The sequence below is a fragment of the Phocoena sinus genome, chromosome 13 (genome assembly GCF_008692025.1).
Source record: "Phocoena sinus isolate mPhoSin1 chromosome 13, mPhoSin1.pri, whole genome shotgun sequence".
NCBI lineage: Eukaryota > Metazoa > Chordata > Mammalia > Artiodactyla > Phocoenidae > Phocoena > Phocoena sinus.
In genome coordinates this window covers 51,721,427-51,742,538 of record NC_045775.1, presented here as the reverse complement: position 1 = coordinate 51,742,538, position 21,112 = coordinate 51,721,427, and the positions used below count along the sequence as shown (strand labels likewise).

Genomic DNA, 21,112 nt, shown 5'->3' with positions numbered 1-21,112 from the left:
AACAAATAAAAATATTTTTACTACAGAACTTATAATTTACAGGGCTTTAAATTTATTTTCAAATTATAAGTTAATTATAATGTTTTTAAAAATACCAATTCACAAAGAAAAATTAAATTATGCATTCTAATTCTTGTGAGGAACATAAAACAGCACTTTTACATGGTAATGGGTATGGGATGGAGATATAGATTAAATACTAAAATTTTCTTACTATTAATAAATAGGAAAAACAGTTAAAATTATTCATTGAAGTATCAAAAAATTAGCATAGCTACTTTGTTATTTTTAACAGCAAGAAAGCTTGTTTCTAGGCATTCAATAAATATAAATTAGTAAATGTGGTTAAAAAATTCTTAAGACTACAACATGCTTATTTACACATTTAAAAAACAATTTAAGAATAAGTTTAGATGATGCATCAGAAAGATTGCTTCAAAAATTCTATACTCCTTGAATTTATATGCCCTTGAAAATTACATCACCACAAAAAGAAACACTAGTGTGATCCATAACTGCCTTCATGTCATTAAAAAAGGAAGAGATTAGATAGGAAGTGACAGACTACCCTATAATATGAATTTAATGTGTGTTTAATTGAACTTCAAAAAATTTTAATACAGAGAAATTACATTTGAAACAAAACTGGCTACAGAAAAAGGATTAATAATCAATGCTCTGTCAAAGTCAAAGGAATTTAAGTAACTTTGCAAGTTGTTCTTTCAAAGAAATTGTGGTCAAAATATAAACAGGTAATGGCTGGTATAATGAAGTATGAAATTTCTGTGGCTTTTTGGGCCACAACATGAAATTAGATAATCCTAATTAATTTATCAGATAAATTTTTGTGCCATACCCAAAACCTATCAGTTAAAAATCTATGTGAGGGGGGCTTCCCTGCAGTCCAGTGGTTAAGACTCTGTGCTTCCAATGCAGGGGGAGTGGGTTCAATCCCTGGTCAGGGAACTAAGCCACGTAGTACGGCCGAAAAAAAAAAATCTATGTGAATAAACTAAAATTCACTAAACTATAAAAGGGTGAATTTTTTTATTGTGGTAAATACACATAACATAAAATTTGCTCTTTTTTTTTTTTTTCTGGTACGCGGGCCTCCCACCGATGCGGCTCCCCCCGCCGCGGAGCACAGGCTCCGGATGCGCAGGCCCAGCGACCACAGCCCACGGGCCCATCCACTCCGCGGCATGCGGGACCCTCCCGGGCCAGGGCATGAACCTGCGTCCCCCGCATCGGCAGGCGGACTCCCAACCACTGTGCCACCGGGAAAGCCCCAAAATTTGCCATTTTTAAATGTACAGTTAACTGGCAGTAAGTGCACTCATACTGATGTGCAATTATCACCACCATCCATCTCCAGAACTTTTCAAAAGGATAAATGTTATGGTATGTGAATTATATATCAATAAAGCTGTTATAAAAAACTATCAGAACAGAAAATATACAAAGGAGCTTTTAGAGATGATGAAAATGTTCTTTATCTTCATTGGTTATATGGCTAAAACTCATCAAAGTGAATACTTAAATATGTGCAGTTTATTGTATGTAAAATACACAAAACAATACAAAATTATCAAAACTTGCATTATATTGAAAGATGTATTTTAATTTTTAAATATTTCTACAATGAGTAATTATATTCAAATAGTTCTAAAACGCACATCCAGTTTCTTTAATAAACTTGGAGAACTAATGGCAGAGACTTTTCTTTGGGTTTTAAAATTCACTTTTCAAAATTTTATGTTAATAGATGTTATTTCTAATACTTACAAGATGAAAATGAATTTTTAAAGTGGAAAACTATTGTCCAATTTATAAGTTATATGAATAAGCCATACGTTTACCTATCAAGCAATTGTTTATAGTTCAACACATCAACTACCCTCATTTCAATTATTTCAGCAATTGCATAATGTGAAATTCCTAAATTATGGTAACTGATATATAAAATTAGCAATCATATTTTTATAATTTAAAGTTGATATTCATATTAAAGCTTATCTAGCAAAGAACCAGCCTCCTACCCTTCAGATTCTTCAGTCTTTTCTCCACCATTATGAGTAGTACAATTTTCACTTTCTGAAGAACAATTCCTTGTGGAAGCTATACTATGTCTTCCTTAAATACAGAAACAAACACATACAAAAACAAAGGGGGGAGGTTAGCATTTCTAACTGAGAATGGGTTTTTACTTATTGAATGGTTATACTATAAATTCATGGTTTCCAAGAGTACTTAAAGATGGTACTTTGTCAGGTGCCTTAATATTTCTAAAGGTATATGGAAAAAAACAGTACGAAAAAAGGATCACAAATTGCTAACATTACACTGAAGATTTAAAAAATACTAACATGGTGTGTAGGGATGGGGTCAAATTTTCAAAAGCCTACAATATAGTTTTCTCTTCCTGAAGCAAATTTTTATATCAATACTCTGCTGCTGCTGAAATTAAAATAATTCACTACACTGAAGATTTCTAAAACCAGTTATTATTTCCAATGAAGTTGTGGAAAACATCACTTCTACACTGCTGCTATGTCATCTGAAGCTATTGCTGACTCCAATAGAGGGGAGCTGTAGCAAAGATAACATGAGAGGCAAGCAAGATTCTCCCAGTAAAAAAAAAAAATTAAGTAAAAGGTACAGGTCAAATCCCTTTAAAATTTACAACATAACATAAATAGGCTAATGGACTGGAGTAGTAAATTTTGATAAAGTAAAAAGCTCTTTTTGGTAATAGTGTTTGACCTGTATGTTAACATCTACACTTTTTTTTTTAAATACAGCAAAGACAAATTTCTAAAGCCCAGGAAAATACTAATAGATTTTTCTATTAATGTTTCTATTAGCCTTTAAATAAAGAAAAGTTGAAGGGAATGCATAATATTTTGTAGAATTGTCATAAGGACAAGCACTGCATTTTGTTTTTAAAACCTTACCTGTTTTAGAAACTGCCTCCTGACCAACTGGAGTCTCCTGAAATTCTCTTTGTGTGCCAAGAAGCGAGGATTTGATATACGTGGCTAAAGTTTCAACAGGACTCTCTCCAGCAGCCATGAGGAGACTACAGTGGTTGTCCACAGGTGAGCTTCCACTGTTCTTCAGTTCATCAAACCTCTTTGCACACTGTAATGACATAAAGGAAGGAAATGCATGTCTGGGGGGTTTTAAATCATTTTTTATAAGTGAATATTAATCTCTTGGGTAACAGCTAGAAAATTTGCGCACATTTCAATACATGAAAGCCTCTGACTTACTTTTTTCTTTTTTAAAATTCAGGGTAGTTCTTAAAAAAAATATGCTTTAACTCAAAGGCATAATGTACTTATGCTTTTGTAGAAAAATGAAGAATGCCTTTATCAACCATATTTCCCCATGGTCTACGTCTATCATCAGTTGATAATTTTAATAATTTAGTTAAAAACTTGGCTTTTATTTTCACACTGAATTTCCACCAGGAACAAGACCAGATTCTAACCTTCAAAGAAAAAAAAAAACAAAAAGTATCTGATTTGTGACACTAGATCTTCTTTATTAAAATAATGAGTCTTTGTTCTTACTAACAGTGAGGTTCACCATGCACAAAATACTGTAGTAACACTTCATGGCCACATATTTGGGCAGTTTGTTCTAGAACAGTGTTTTTCCTTAACCCATTGTTAGTCACAGAATCAATTTAGAAAAGCCCAGATTAGCAACTAAAAAAAAAGAAATAAAATACAATAAATTAGAAAATATCAAGAGTGCATTAAGCATAATAAGGCTAAGTAGTCCTTCACGAAAATGTCATTTCTAAGTGTGTACTACGTCACAACATTAAATGCCTTCTTTAATGTGGGTCTTGGTCAAACAACACTTCTATAGCATTCATGTTTAAATCTCTATCAGTAGCAACGTGGGTGGCAAATTGCATAGCAGACCAAGTAATCTGGGAGGTGCAAAAGGAGAAAAATATATATCACGTATACACGTATATGTTAAGTGAATAATGCATTGGGTATGTCATCATTCATTTATTACACAAAAATTTATCAAGTACCCACTAGATATTAAGCACCATTTTCAAAAAAGATTGTTTACTAATAGTACTATAGTACTATTACTACAAAGAAATCCCTATTCAAGGCTTAGTCCTTTGAAAATGCATTTAAAAGACACGTAAGTGTAGGACTTCCCTGGCGGTCCAGTGGTTAAGACTCCATGCTTCCACTGTAGGAGGCATGGGTTTGATCCCTGGTCAGGGAACTAAGATCCCACATGCTCCATGGTACAGCCAAAAGAATAAACAAAAACAAAACAAAAATATACATAAGTTTAGACTAAAATATTATACTCAGTATGTATGCCCACCTCTTTAAGCAAAGTCTTAAAATTAAATAAAAATAATTAATATGAGAAACAGAAAATATTTTTGTATGAGGACTGAAAAAAGCAGTGATGAAGGCCTGGCAAAGAAAAAAAATGCTGTAATGATTAGAAGAATGTACAGGTTCACAGGTACATCTATAGGATAAAGAATATAAGTGATTTAACTGAATCCATTTTTCCTACAAAATGAGTTTATTTTTTGTAACAGTGAAAGTGGTTAGGTAGGCTTTTTTAAATATAAATTTATTTTATTTATTTTTTATTTTTGGCTGCATTGGGTCTTTGTTGCTGCTAGCGGGCTTTTCTCTAGTTGCAGCGAGCAGGGGCTACTCTTCATTGCAGTGCGCAGGCTTCTCATTGCAGTGGCTTCTCTCATTGCGGAGCGCAGGCTCTAGGTGCGCAGGCTCAGAAGTTGTGGCGCACGGGCTTAGTTACTCCGCGGCATGTGGGATCTTCCGAGACCAGGGCTCGAACCCATGTCCCTTGCATTGACAGGCAGATTCTTAACCACTGTGCCACCAGGGAAGCCCTAGGTAGGCTTTTAAACTGTAGATTCTTCTGATATCTTTTAGGTAATTCTTATAGCTATACTGGAAACTGAATGTAGGTTTATCTTATTTAACAAAGCTTACAACAATTTCTAATACTTATGAAATAATAAAATTATGAAACCTGAATATTTGAAATGAACACATGATTGCTTAAACAAAAAGCAAGTGAACTGTGAATAATTTAAAGTACATTGTTAAATCTTCTTTTGTGTTTAAGCAAAAATTACATGATATCTATATGCAAAAGAAAGGTTGGACCCCTTACCTCACACCATATAAGAAAATTAGCTCAAAAGAGATCAAAGACTAAGTATAAGAGCTAAAACTATAAAATTATTAGAAGGCAATATAGGTAAAAATATTCATGACTTGGTTAGGTGACAGTTTCTTAAACACTAGAAACACAAGCAATGAAGAAAAATTAGATATACTAGGCTTCATTAAAATTTAAAACTTTGTACTTCAAAGGACACCATCAGGGAAATGAAAAGACAGTCCACAAAATAGGAGAAAATATTTGCCAATCACATATCTGACAAGGGACTTGTATCTAGAATACATAAAGAACTCTTACCATTCAATGATAAAAAGACAACGCAATTGAAAAATGGGCAAAGGATATGAATAGACATTTCTCCAAAGAAGCTCTATAAATGGCCTATAAGCACATTAAAAGATGGTCAACATCATTAGCCACTAGGAAAATGCAAATCAAAATCATGAGTTAACACTTCACACACACTAGGATGGCCATAATAAAAAAGACATAATAAAAGTGTTGGCAAGGATGTGGAGAAATTGGAACCCTCATACATTGCTGGTGAAAATGTAAAATGGTATAGTCACTTTGGAAAAATTAGATACATTATCTTAGCTAAGGTAAATGCTTATCTAGAAAATTTTAATTCATCCTTTCTCCACTTCCAAAATACCAACAGGTCAACTTCAAAATGAAAAAAAAAAATCTGGAGATTAAGAGAACATTCAAGAAACTTTAAAAATATATAATTTTGGGGACTTCCCTGGTGGTCCAGTGGTAAAGAATCCGCCTTCCAATGCAGGGGATGCGGGTTTGATCCCTGGTCAGGGAACTAAGATCTCACATGCCATGGGGCAACTAAGCTTGCACGTCACAACTACTGAGCTCGCGCACCTCAACTAGAGAGCCTGCATGCCACAAACCATAGAGCCCACGCACCCTGGAGTCTGCGTGTCACAACTAGAGAAGGGAAAACCCACACGCCGCAACGAAAAGATCTCATATGCCTCAACAAAGACCCCGCGTGCTGCAACTAAGACCTGACAGAGCCAAAAATAAATTAAATAAATAATAAATAAACCTTAAAAAAATATATATATATAGTTTCTTTTTGTCCACCAGATAATAAAACAGTATTGAAAATAAGTCAGTACGGAACAGTCAATAGGATTAGATAGAGAGATCAATGGATTAGAATGGTAAGTCGAGAAATAGATCTGAAGGTAAAATTTCAAACCAGTAATAAAGAATGGACTATTCAATAAATGTTGAGACAACTAACTAGTCATTAGGAAAAAAGTTAAAACTAAAAAAATTCCAGGGACTTCGCTGGTTGCACAGTGGTTAAGAATCTGCCTGCCAAATGCAGGGGACACAGGTTCGAGCCCTGGTCTGGAAAGATCCCACATGTCACAGAGCAACTAAGCCCGTGCGCCACAACTACTGAGCCTGTGCTCTAGAGCCTGTGTGCCACAACTACTGAGCCTGCACTCTAGAGCCCATGTGCCACAACTACTGAAGCCCACGTGCCTAGAGCCCATGCTCCGCAACAGGAGAAGCCACGGCAATGAGAAGCCCGCGCACCACAACAAAGAGTAGCACCCACTAGCCACAACTAGAAAAAGCCAGTGTGCAGCAATGAAGACCCAACGCAGCCAAAAAAATAATTAAAAAAAAAAATTCCAAGTGGAGTCAACATTTAAATGTAAAATAAAAAGCAGTCAGCAAAATATAGGTGATTTTATATTATTCATGGTCTTTAGGTTGAGAAGGTTTCTAAACATGACAAAAAAGGAGAACATCAAAGTAAAAGATTCAAAGATTTTTAACATAAACTTTTAAACGTGTATACAAGAGACTATCATTAATAACTTATAGGCTGAAAAAAAACTGAGAAAAATAAGCTAGATTAAGGGTTAATATATTCAATACATAGAAAACTGTTATTAAACTAGTAAAACAACAAATTTACAAATAGAAAAAGGATATGGAACAATAAAATATAAAACATTCTTCCTTTAGGATTTAAAGAAAGGGAAATGAAAACTGTGATGAGATAACATTAAAATCATATAAATATTTATTTACATATAAATAAGAATTTTGAAAAGACACACAGAGAAATAACACTTGATATATAAAGTGCAAGGATCAGGCACTCAGCTATTTTGACTGGAGTACAACATGGATGACCCTTCCAGTGGACAATATGTAACAAAAGCCTTAAAAATGCACATGCCCTCTAATGAAGCAATTCTACTTCTGAGATTATCCCCTAAGAAAAGAATAAGATATTTGTTACAGTAGTCAAAAGTTGGAAACAATAGCTTAAATATCCAATAAAAGGTTCAATAAATTATGATTTAGCTCAAATAACAGTATACTGTCATCAAATGTAGAACTCTAGCAACTGACACATAAAGATGTTTACAATATGCTAAGTGAAAAACAAAGCAGCAAAGTAGTACATTTGTTACATGTCCACTTTTAAGAATTCATATATGAATAGAAAAGAATCTGGAAGGATATATACAAGGTTTCAACAGCTTACTTTAGGTCGGGTCATATTTATAATTCTGATTTTTCACTTGTTTCCTTGTGTGTGTGTGTTATGTCTGTGTGTGTATTCTTTGAGGATATGTCTTGTTTAGTAATAAGAAATTAATTAAAAATTAACATTGCTGGGCTTCCCTGGTGGCGTAGCGGTTGAGAGTCCGCCTGCCAATGCAGGGGACACGGGTTCATGCCCCAGTCCGGGAAGATCCCACATGCCGCAGAGCGGCTAGGCCTGTGAGCCATGGCCACTGAGCCTGTGCGTCTGGAGCCTGTGCTCCACAACAGGAGAAGCCACAACAGTGAGAGGCCCGCGTACCGCGAAAAAAAAAAAAATTAACATTACTTAAAAACAGTCTGATTCACATTTAGTTGCATTTTAGTTAAAAAAATAATTTCTTGGGAATTCCCTAGTGGTCCAGTGGTTAGGGGTCCGTGCTTCCACTACAGGGGGCACGGGTTCGATCCCTGGTCAGGGAACTGCAAGCCGCACAGTACAGCCAAAAAAACACAAAGTTCTCAACTGAGTGAATTTGAATATACAGTGGATATTAGATGATAAGATGGAGTTATTGTTAATTTTCTTAGGTTTGATCATGGTACTGTAGTTATGCAATAATATCCTTATTTTAAGATGTATGCTACAGTCTATGAAGTATCGTGATGTCTGAAACCTACTTCTAAATGTCAAAGAAAAAAAAAGTTACATAAAGAGATCAAGCAAACACCTAGAATTGCTGACTCCAAATAAAGGATATAGGGATGCTATACTATTCTGTTAACTTTTCTGTATGTTTGAAAATATTCACAATAAAAAGTTGGAAAAATAGTCAAATTCACAGGTTTGCCTTGTTTTAAAACCTAACACGTAAAATTCCAAAAGATGAAAAAGTATAGATTAGGGAATGATAATATACACTTAATAATAAATTCCCTCATCATTTCACAAAGACCTATAACATAACCGAGGGCAAGTAATCCCTGTGGGTACTGGTTTTCTCAGCTGTAAAAGAAGAGGGTAGAATTTGGTTCATTCACTGATCCTATAGGTATTTATTGAGTGTGTATTATGGGCCAGGCAGTGGTACATATGCTTAAAACCTACTGGGTAAAATCACTAATGTCCTTTCTACTTCTAGAAATCTGAGATGACTCATCCACTTTAGGGTTCCTTTTAACAGCAAAAAATTCTGAGGTCAGTGTTTCTCCAACTAGGGTGCATAGATGAATTACGAGAAACCTAAGAGTTCCCTAGAAGAGTTTTTAGATTGTGAGTTTTGATTCTGAGGATAACATTAATAAAATCATCCAGGTCATTAGGATGACAGAATATTTCCGTGCCTATTCGCTTTTCTGTTGTAAATTAATTGAAAATTAAGTTGGTACCAAGAAATATTTTAATTGTCCACGGCTAATTTTATTTTTCTATTATTTATTTATTTATGGCTGCTTTTGGGTCTTTATTGCTGCGTGCGGGCTTTCTCTAGTTGCAGTGAGCAGGGGCTACTTTTCGTTGCGGTGTGCGGGCTTCTCACTGCGGTGGCTTCTCTTGTTGTGGAGCACGGGCTCTAGGTGCGAGGGCTCAGTAGCTGTGGCGCACGGGCTTAGTTGCTCCGCGGCATGTGGGATCTTCCCGAATCAGGGCTCGAACCCGTGTCCCCTGAATCGGCAGGCAGATGCTCAACCACCGCACTACCAGGGAAGCCCCCACGGCTAATTTTAATAAAGGACAATGTGGAGAAGAAACCTGGTATAGAGAAGAGATGTGTTAGTGCCAAGAGAAGGCAAGTAATGTCCTGGCACAACACACAGCTTCATGGTAGAGGGTTAAAGAGAGAAAAGTGGAGAAAGAGTAAAGGCTTTGAAGGGCACATGGTAGTACAGGCTAAATGCAAAAAAATTTGTGCCACAAGAGGCTACACAAATATTTGCACTATAATCAGAAATTTAATTTCAGCAAAATACTATTACTTATCACATTAAGTAAGCTTATTAGTTTGAATTGTGTTGGTTTGAGTTTTCACTTGTCTATAAAATGTAAATTTGGTTTATGATCGTATAGGTGTGTTTATACCCAGTATTGTTAGTGCACATTTAATTTCCACTATAATAATTTAAGTCATCATTGGCAGTTTTCAAGGTTTTTTTCCTTTAAAAAGGTCTGTACATTACTCAAGTTTGAAAAGCATAGAATTAGCAATTTAATAAAACTGGATTTACAAAAATGTTATCTACCCATTCAGTTGTAAACATTTAAGATAAGGTTGAATTTAAACATACCAGGTGGGTTAATATATCATATAACTTACATAGATTATATTTAGCCAAATTGCATCGTATGTATGCATATTCAGTATTTATATGTACATATGAATATGTAAAACTCAAATATTTCTTCTTAGTATAACAGTTATTCCTTTAAATTGAGCACTTTTTCTGATCTCTTTTCAGTAGATACCTGGAAAACTGTTACTTACCTCTTTGGGTGTTAATCCAGGCAGAAGCCTTGCCACTGATTCCCAGTTGATGGTCTGGTGGATTCCAATTAATGGGTAAAGGATCATGTCCAACACCATTTGGTTGTTATTGTTTAGGAAATTGTTGTTTTCTGAATATCCATGACTCATCTTTTGGAACTAGAGACAGAGAAGACAAATAGATTTATTTGCATCTGAAATCCAAATGTTTTCAGAACATTATAAATCAGTTATAATTCATTCCTAAGAATTATCTCCTAAGAATTATCTACTACTACATAAAGGAAAGATAAAACTGACCTAAAATCAAAACAGAATATATAGCTCAAATCTCTTCAAATATAACAGCATTTGAATATTATGGATGGGTGGATAGATAGATAGAAGGATGGACAGATGGGTAAATATGTGATTAAAAAAGTATGATAAAATGTTAAGGGTAGAATATAAGTGACGGGTATACAAGTGTTCACTATAAAATTCTTTTGATTTTGCTGTATGTTTAAAGTTTTTCATAATAATATGTTGAGAGAAAAAGTTGAATACAATATATCTTCCTTAAAAAAAAATCCTTATGTATGCCTGATCTGTATTTTGATTAGCAGTTCATGGATGGTAGAACTAAACTGTGAAAAAAAAAAATCTAGTTAAAAAGAATGATAATTTCATTGCAGTCCTAAGCCATATTTCCTTTATTTCTCTGTGAGTGAATGTCCATGCTATAAACAATGGAGGCTGAGTATACTTAATTTTGACTGATGTAATCAAACGAAACTTAGAATTAAGTTAATCTGACATTTTAGGGTAAGCATAATCATTGTTACTACGCATGTGATTATGAGTTATATATGGTGGGGAGAGTATATCAACAAATGTAATTAGCATTGTTTTTATATGTTTGAAACATTTTTTGGAAAGTCCTTATTCCTTATCTTCAGAAGCAATGTGACAACTGGCCTGATAAGGTTTAACCCTTACACACACCCAAACAAACACCCTGACTCTCATATATAAAAAGCCAAGGCACCTACCTCCACACACATACACACATGCACTCACACCTGCAGAGTGGAGGTTTCGCCTGCTTCTTCATCTGGCTCCGCACCCTCTCTCCTACCATCACACATCCTCTGGTTCAATCCAGGAGACCTTGAATCAAGTAACTAAGGGTGTGTCCAAAATCTTCAGGCAACAGGATGACCAAGAAAAAAGTCTCTAGAAGGCTTTCCAAATGGATGTCGCTCAATAAACATTTAGTGAGTCCCAACTATAAGCCAAGCATTGGGGATACCATAATAAATATGGCATGGTCCCTGTCCTCAAGGAGTTTACTAGTAGAGAGTTGAGGATACAAACAGACAAACATTATTTTAATATCACTTGCTGACAGCCAAAGCAGAGGGGAGCCATCAGGGGCAGAGGAGGGACACATAATAGCTGTTGGTATTGTGGAGGAGGGTAAGGCCGCAGTACCAAAGAGAAAAAGAAGCTACCTCCTTCAACCTTAGAGAATTTTAAGAACTTATTTACTGAATATTTACTAGGAGCCTGGAGCTGGCTAAGCCTTTTATATAAGTTATTTCAATTCTCACCACAACCCTATAAGATAGATGCTTTCCCCAATTTTACAAGATGAAGAAACACATTCAGAAAAGTTAAATAATTTGTACAAGGCCACAGAACTAGTAAGAGGGAGATCAAAGACTCAAATCCAGGTAAAACTGACTCTCAAATCCATGCTCTTTCCATTATATTCTAGGAGAGTATAGGGAAGACAGCAGTTGGGAATGATGGCTTAGGGTAGAGAGAGAGTCTAAACATTTTGAAGTTAGTTATGATTCAATGAAACAATTTTGAAAGCTGTTTGTGAGGCAAGGGAGGGAGAAGGCTGTGGTATCGAAGAGAAAAAGAAGCTACTCCCTTCAAATTCAGAAAATTTTGAGAATTTATGTCGATTATATCTCAATAAAGCTGAAATTTAAAAAAAAAAAGAATTTTAACATTTACTGAGGCCTCACCATGTGCCAGGCATTATAGATGAAGTCAGAACATAAATTTACAGATGAAAATAATGACAAAGATTTACAGCTAATCATATCTATGACTTAACTGATGTTGAATCTGGGTTGGGAATATAATCTCCAAATATAAGCTGTTCCTATGGAAAAATATTATCTATTTTAGGACAAGAAGTATAAAGCAAAGATCCACTGAGAGACCAGTATAGTGGAAAAAGCAATGAACGTAGGAGTCTGAAGCTCTGGTTTGAGTTTTAACTCCACACAAGTTAGTCAAGGCAAGTCATTTGAAATTCTGCAATAAAAATTAAGTGCTGGTAATACCTCTACTTGACATCATACAAATAATCAAAGGGATTATTTTTGTGAAGGCACTTTGAAGACAATAAAAGCACCTTACAAATGTGACGCAACATAAAATAACAGTATCTACCTCCTAGGATCCTGCTAACGATTATGTGAGATGTTTAAATGTTGGAATGGGGAGTTGGAATGCAGAAGCTCTCAGTTAAGTGTTAACTATGATTAGTACTATGTAATTGTTTACATAAAATACTGATGTAGGACATCAGGTGGTAGACATCATAAAGTTATCCTACATGTTTCTGCATGAACATTAAAAAGAAACAAAGAAAAACACTAAGCACTCTAAAAATCACAGCTTCCTAGCAACCAGAGAGGTACCTTGTTGATGGGCCAGAATCGTGTTGGGTATGGACCCTGGAGCCAGACTACCCAAATTTTTGTCCTGGTTCTACCACTTAAGGTATTATCTGGTTCTGATTACGTACCTCTATGCCTCAGTTTCCTCATCTGTAAAACAAAGAAAAATAGTAGCTAGCCCACATACTTTTGAGGACATATGGACAGTACTACCTGGCACTTAGTACTACATAATGTTTGTAGTGGTAACGTTACCATTCCAAAAATCCTCAGATTAAATGGATTCAAAAAGATAAATGTGACAGATGAAAGGAGAGACAGCAACTTTCCAAGAAGTATGCTCTCAACAAAATGAGTAGAAAGTCAGATCTAGATTCTTATCTAGTTTACCATTTCCAGCAGTACAACCTATTATTTCAGTGGTCTCGGCTACAACATAGGGAAAATAATACCTACCTTTGGGGTTATTGTAAGGATTTCATAATATATATAACACACTACCTGGCATACAAAAGGTGCTCAATGAATAATTTATTATTGCTATTATTATTTTCCTATTTTGGCCATTATTGGCATAAAAATTGCCAAAAATTAGTTTAAGAATGTAAAACAATGCCTTGAGACCAGTTGAAAATAGATTTTACAGAACTTCACTGTTCTCTACTTGTGTGCCTAGCACATCATCACTTTTCATACCACGCAATTTGAGAAGTATGTTAGAGCATGGGGTATTTTATTACAATTTGTTTGGGCCTCAATAAAAATTAGTCTGAAACAGAATTCAGGGAAAGGACGTGGGTGCTGTTTTTTTACTCCACTTCGAAAAAGATTCATTTAAAATTTCTAAAATATTTATTGTGGCCTACAATGTGCAGGCACCTGTTAGCTAATCAAATATACTGTTCATATAAAATAATTAAAACTTGTATGTGTATTTCCAATATAATACTACTCACTTATAATATATACGTTTAAGAATAATTTAAATCATCTAAATATGAAAAAAATTTTTTCTGTTAACATTTTCTTTACACAACTGAATCATATCAAGCAAGGGAAAACTACCCAGTATTAATTCCAGTTAAACGAATGTTCAAGAAAGCATCCCTTAAAGTCAGAATGTAAGTATGAAAGGTATAGCATTGATGGATAAACCTTAATAAATTCTCTGAGTAGCTGTCACAGTGCCTCCCATCCTGGTAAAGAAGTATAGACTTATTGAAAACTGCCAATAAGAAAAAGTCTGAAGCTCAAACTACACTATTACTAGATCTACGCCCATTCATGATAAAACATGAAAAAGATGTTAAATGTGAAACGTGTTATTTACCAAAAATAAAAATTCTATTTAATACTCTACACTTTTAAAGAACACACCTCATGTCCTCTCCCCCATTCCCACAATCGTAGTTTATTTAAATGTATTAATAAAACCAATGTAATTAAGACCAGAGGTCCACGACTGGCATCTGTATTTTCGTTTTCTTTTTTCAAACAGAAAAAGGGTCTTGTAGACAGAGACTTCTTCCCCTGGGTAGAGGAAGATGGGAAGCGACGGCGGCCAGTAGGTCAGGTCAAAGGCCTCTGGCATAACAGAGGGTGGGGGATAAGAGAGTTATTTCGCACTAGGGTAGAAGCCTTGTGCCCAGGCTTTCTGACCACGAATGAGAACGGAAGCAGCTGGCTTTGATCGTGAAGGGGAAAATAAAATCACAGCTGAAACCTAGAAGAATAGATCAAAGCCCTGCAAACCGTCGGCCCAGAGGCTCGCTGCGCAGCACGTCCTTGGGGCAGCCCAGACCTTCGCGGTCTCCCCGCCTCCCCCGAAGGGGCAGAAGCTCCGAGAGCTGAGCGGGTGAGGGGCGGACAAAGGCGCGGGGCGGACAGCTTAGGCGACGGAGGAGAAGATGCGGGTCAGGGACCCAGGGCTAGGCCGGGAGGCAGACGCCGGGGGTCCCTCAGCTGGTTCGCGGGCTGGACGGGCTTCGGGAACCTGGAGTAGGCACGGCTGGCGGGCTGCGGGTTGCGCGTGGGGGCGTTCGGGGAGGCACTTTGGACGAGCTGGACCCCGGCCGCCAGGGGAGGAGGCCGCAGAGGGAACCCGCTAGCTGCCAGCGGTACCGCCTCTCGCCACACTTCCCGCCCCCAACCGGCACCCGAGCCCCCTCGGCGTCCCGCTCACCTCTACGCCGGGGCGGCCCTCGCTGTGCCTCCGTCACCTGCAGAGACCGGTACCGCCCGCGCCATGAACCGGCCGCGGCGCCCTCACAAGCTTCCCCCGCCCGCTAGCAGGAGACTGCAGGGTACCAGCTCCGCGGGGCGGGGAGCGCGGGGATCAAAGCCGCCAGCCAATCGTAGGCCAGCGCCTTTGCGGCGCAGCCAATGAACGACAAGCTCCGGCCGGGAGGGAGGGAGCCGAGGAGCTGCGGCGGCGACTGGCCGCTGCGCCTAGCCTTTGCCTTCCTCCTCCCCGGCCCCACCTCGCATTCACTCTAGTCGCAGTGCAGCGTGCCACCCTATCAGCGTCTTGTCTCTTAGCAACCAGATGCCCCGAGCCAGAACTTACATGATCAACTCTCAGTCCAGAAGAAAGGGGAACGTAGGGGAGATAGAAGAACTCAGATAAAAATTGGGTGAAATTGTTGGAGTCTTTGATATACCTGATTAGGTAGAATGGGAAAATTGCATGATCTGAGCGACATCAAAAGAATCTAGGGTGAAGCATTGTCTTCATCAGGAGGCATCTCTTGAAAAATGTAAATAGCTCTGAGTTACAGGTTGAGTTTTCATACATTAATATGTTCAGCCAAGTGTGTTATTGTGGTGACTACTGCTGGGAACCTAGTCAGATGTATAAAGTTTAGTCTTGTAGGGTAAATGCTACATGTCAGTGTTCCTTTTTTTAAAAAATTTATTTTATTGAAGTATAGCTTATTTACAGTGTTGTGTTTCTGCTGTACAGCAAAGTGATTCAGTTACACACATATTCTTTTTCATTATGGCAGGATATTGAATATAATTCCCTGTGCTATACAGTGGAACCTTATTGTTTATCCATTCTATAAATAATAGTTTGCATCTGCTATCCCAAACTCCCAATCCACCCCATCCTCTTTTCCCCTTGGCAACCGCAAGTCTGTTCTCTGTGTCTCTGAGTCTGTTTCTGTTTCATGGATAAGTTCATTTATATCATATTTTAGATTCCACACATGAGTAGTACAATATGGTTTTTGTCTTTCTCTTTCTGACTTACTTCACTTAGTATGATAATCTCTAGGCCCATCCATGTTTCTGAAAATAGCATTATTTCGTTCTTTTTGATGATTGAGTAGTATTCCATTGTGGAATATATATATATATATATATATATATATATATATATATATACCACATCTTTATCCGTTCATCTGTCGATGGACGTTTAGGGTGTTTCCATGTCCTGGCTATTGTGAATAGTGCTGCTATGAACATAAGAGAAGCCAACTGGGCCTAAGCCATTTTGTGATCTAAGCGTGCTGTGATGCTTGCCCTTGAACATGACTCAGTAATTAATGATCTTAAGGGAACAAAAGGACGCAGGAACAAAGAAAGTGCAGTGATAAAGCAGAGTCCTAGCTCCTCCTCAAGGCATATACATAATAATTATACCTTTGAGTTCTGCAGGAGCTAAGGCCCCCATCCAGGTGAAGGATGGAATGATGATATTGACCCTCCTGACTTCAATCAAGTAAGACTTGGACTCTGTTGACCTTTGCTCCAATTTTATGCTGAATCCTCCTCTGCTCAAGCTCCTTCATGAATATGCATGTACCCTTAGCTTAAAACTTCCCCAGTTTTGGGGCTTCCCTGGTGGCGCAGTGGTTGAGAATCCGCCTACCGATGCAGGGGACACGGGTTCGTGCCCTGGACCGGGAAGATCCCACGTGCCCCGGAGCAGCTGGGCCCGTGAGCCATGCCCGCTGGGCCTGAGCATCCTAAGCCTGTGCTCCTTAACGGAAGAGGCCACAGCAGTGAGAGGCCCGTGTACCACAAAAAAAAAAAAAAAAAAACACAAAAACTTCCCCAGTTTTGCTGTTCGGGAGACACTGCTTTGGGAGATTCTTAAATTGATATACCACATGCTCAGCCTGCAAGTCCTCCATCTGTGTACGTGTGTATGTATACATACATAGTCCACACATATGTACTATGTGTGTGGCAGTTCTACGCTCAACATTGTAGAATCTTGACTGCTTACTCCTGAACAATAACTTTTCCCCTTGTCCCTCAGTACTTGTGCTAGTAACAGGTAGAGATAATTTCCCACTCTTCTAATAGGATGCTACTAGAGAACATCTCTGTTCCAACCGCACTGTTCCACCTGATCCCCTGAGCAGGTCCTTAGTCTTTAAAGACAGCTCCTGATTCAAAACTGCATCTTGATAACATGGTTATTAAGAAGTACTTATGACCTTTAACAAGAGCCCTAATTATATGCTACCTACTTTGCTTAACACAGAGTATCCTTTAGACCTCTCAACAACTCAATAAAGTAGATATTATTTTGAACTTAATAAATATTACCAAGTTTCAGTTAGAAAATGTGTTAACCATTCATATCAAGAAATTAATTTTTGCTGGCTTTAAAAATTTTCTTTCACATACAAATGGAAAAAGAGTAAAGCATTAAATGTTTAATCATTAATACAATGGTTAAGAAGTGGGGTTTTCCAATCAATTTAGTAGTTTAGTTGCCTTATCATATATGGTTGAACATACATGGATGAACAGTTTTCAAAGAATTTCAAAGAATATTGCCATCGACTATAAAAAATACATAAAACTACACTATTATAAATGTATCTGACTTTCCTTTGATGAGCCAGAAGGCACTTAGGAATCTTCCTAAATCTTAAAGCAAAAGTTTCCAAATATCTGTCTTAATTTAAGGACCTGTGAAGATCTGTGGCAAATGAGAAAAATAAGGTGAAATATACATGCTTGCTGGTTTATTAAGTTTACTAATAGAAATTATGCTTTGTTTACTTTCTGGTATTAATATCATTTCTTCATTCCTGGCTTCTCCTCATGTTCCATTGGGGATATTGAGATTCCCAGTTAATATCAATGTAAGGATTAGTTTTTATAAAGTAAATATTAGTTTTACAAAAAAATCTCAAAGAAACAAAAACACAGATATATTGGATGTTCCACAATGTAAAATTTGAAATAACTGTTTATGAGAGTCTGGAAATTGGAGGGAACTTCTACTTTTGGCATTGTGGTTGGCTACACGTGAGACTCTCCTGATGAACAAGTAAGACTCTGGCTGGGAAACGCACATCAACACACTACTGATCTCATATGAAGTAGGGGGAGAGGCAAAATCCATCAAAACTGGTGGAAACTGCAGGCAGAAGAGAGGGGTATGAGTGTCCCGAGAAGTGGATGACCATAGCAACTTAGCTGTGAGGATTCTGAGCTTTGGCTCAGAAGTAGAGTGAGGGTGAGAGGAAATTAACTATCCCCTACAGTTACTCAAGACCTTCAAGGAAGGACTGAAATGGTCCCAAAATAATGATGCCTCTATTATACCAGCAGAGGCAAAAGTGAATCCTCTGCAGTCAAGCCTTACCCAGTTTTGGCCTGTGGAATTTAGATTAACAAGCAGTGAATTCATAAAGGGCACCATAAATGTAAAGAGGCCAGATACTATGTGTGAGAGTCAGCACAAGCAATAAGCATTTTAGCTTCCAAGGACTGCAGATATTTGAGTTCTTGTAGACATTAACATAGCATACTTAAATAAAGGGCATAATAAATGATCAATAATAAATAGGCAGCTTGAAAAAAAAACTTCCAGATACAATTATTGAAATATAATTAATTATAATTATTTAAATTTAAAAATATAATTATGGAAATTTAAAGAAACCTCAGTGAATCAGTTAAATGGTAAATTAGAAATAGCTGAAGAGTGAACATGCAGATGCTGTATACATGAAAAATTAACCAGATTGCAGCACAGGGACAAAGAGATGAAAAATATGAAAGACAAAGATATGGAGGGTAGAATGAGGGCTAAACATATGTCTAATATGAATTCTACAGAGAACAGAAAGGAGATAATTGTAAAATTTCCAGAACTGATTAAAAGATGAATCCAAAGATCCACAGATCCTGAAATCAAATGTATGTTGAATAGAATAAATAAAATGAAGTTGCTGGGGGCAATTACAGTATCAATTCTAATTATGTCATCTAAAAAGTATGCTATCTAAATGACTTGTAGTCTTTTCTCTGGGGCTTAATTTCTAACTGAAGCTTACTAAAGCTGGCTTTAAACTAAAACTTTAAGTATGCTAGGTTATGAACATATTACTGGAGTTGAAAATCAACCAAATTTAAACTACACAAAATGTAAATGATAAAGGGCAAACAGTTTGATATTTCTATGGATTTTAATCTTAACTTATTATTGTCTATTAATAGTATAAGCCAGCAGTCCCTAACCTTTTTGGCACCAGGGACCGGTTTCATAGAAGACAATTTTTCCACGGACCGGGGTTTTGGGGGGTAGGGGAGAGAGATGGTTTCGGGATGATTCAAGCGCATTACATTTATTGTGCACTTTATTTCTGTTATTATCACACTGTAATATATAATGAAATAATTATACAACTCACCCTAATGCAGAATCAGTGGGAGCCCTGAGCTTGTTTTCCTGCAACTAGATGGTCCCACCTGGGGGTGATGGGAGACAGTGACACACGAAGTGTGTTGCTTATGTCCAGTCTACTCTGTAATCTCGTTTTGGTTGCTGTCACTGCAGAAAACCCTGCTTCACAAAGACAGGATGTTAGAAATGGAAGCAGGCTTTTCAGTGCTTTTGTGGCAATCTCAGGCTATTCCGCCTTGACTTTAATCCAGAACGTATGGAAATTTGGACTTGTCTCAGACATAATTTTAAGGCCATCGTCAATTGCGATCTCAAGCAGTTGATCCTCTTCTAGCACGGACAAGGTCGATTTACCTGGCTTATTCACAAATGGGTCACGGATCCATTCCTTCCCCGTCTGGGGGTCTTTTGTGGTTGGGTAGTAATGCGCAAACTCTTTTGAAAGCTGAGATGGGTGATCATGCACCAGCTGGGAGAAAGAAGGCCCTGGCACAGTCTTTCAAAATCTCTGCTAATGTTTGAAACACGTGAAAAATCCGTGTTCACTCATTGCCCCCATAAGTCCAGTTTGGCTTTGAATGCAGCCACATTATCTGCAGACTTGAATACAGTTGTCGTCCTCCCCTGAAGTGACAGATTGAGTTCATTGAACAGGTTGAATATGTTTAGTAAGCAAGTTTTGTGACCCATTCTGTGTCACTGAAATGTGCTGCCAGTGGTGACTGTTTTTCTAAAAGAAATCTCTCGAGTGGCTCTTGTAACTCAAAAACCCTGGCCAGTGATCTATCTTTAGAAAGCCATCTCACTTCTGTGTATGGGAGAAGACGTGTGTGCTCTGGGTCCATCTCCTCACAGAGCTGCACGAACAGACGTGAGTTAAGGGCATGTACTTTAATGTGGTTGATAAATTTAATCACATCCTGCAAAATGTTGTTAAGTTCAAGTGACATTTTTCGGCTAGCCAGCATTTCTCTATGGATGACACAGTGTGTAGACTCACATTCAGAAGCGACCTCTTTGATCTGAGTGGTGAAACCAGAAAGCTGTCTAGTTATGGCAGCTGCTCCATCCGTGCATATACCAACACAAAATGACCAGTTTTCCTGTTATGTAATCATTCAAAGACTTGAATAGTTCTGCCGCTGTGGTGTTGGTTGACAACAAAAGTGCACATAACATATCCTCATGCACATCCTCCTGAAAAATATATCGCACAAAAACAAGCACTGTTGGCTTGTCAACATTGGTAGACTTGTCAACCTGGATTGTGTACCGCGTTGACTCACTAGCCCTCTCTAACAATTGTGTCTCAATATCCTCTGCTATTTCATCAATTCATGTAGTTATGGTGCTAAGCCAAAAGAGGAACACGTGCCACCTTTTGAACTGCAGCCTCTCCTAAAAGTTCACAACAAATGTCCTTAGCAGCAGGCAGAATCAACTCTTCACCAATGGTAAAGGGTTTCTTAGATTTAGCAAGGCGGTTAACCACTAAGAATGATGCCCTCGGGACTTCCCTGGTGGCACAGTGGTTAAGAATTCACCTGCCA

At 37.5% G+C, this 21,112-nt stretch overlaps 1 protein-coding gene across 6 annotated transcripts in view; it reads right to left on the bottom strand.

The window, feature by feature from the left end:
- KIAA1841 (KIAA1841 ortholog) overlaps positions 1 to 15,232 on the bottom strand; it is a 72,365-nt gene extending 57,133 nt beyond the window's left edge. For 3 of the 6 annotated variants that reach the window (XR_004352989.1, XR_004352988.1, XR_004352990.1), the window contains exons 1-4: positions 15,087 to 15,221; positions 10,224 to 10,382; positions 2,955 to 3,141; positions 2,040 to 2,133 (exon numbers count right to left, since the gene is read on the bottom strand). Coding sequence is in view for 2 of the 6 variants with exons in the window: in XM_032653582.1 (XP_032509473.1) it covers positions 2,040 to 2,133; positions 2,955 to 3,141; positions 10,224 to 10,373 (431 nt within the window). In the remaining 4 variants the exon portion in view is untranslated. Of the gene's footprint in view, positions 1 to 2,039; positions 2,134 to 2,954; positions 3,142 to 10,223; positions 10,383 to 13,032; positions 13,055 to 15,086 lie in introns of those variants that run through there. The other 3 variants (XM_032653582.1, XM_032653583.1, XM_032653584.1) reach the window with 3 other exon arrangements.
- Positions 15,233 to 21,112: the final 5,880 nt, after the last annotated feature.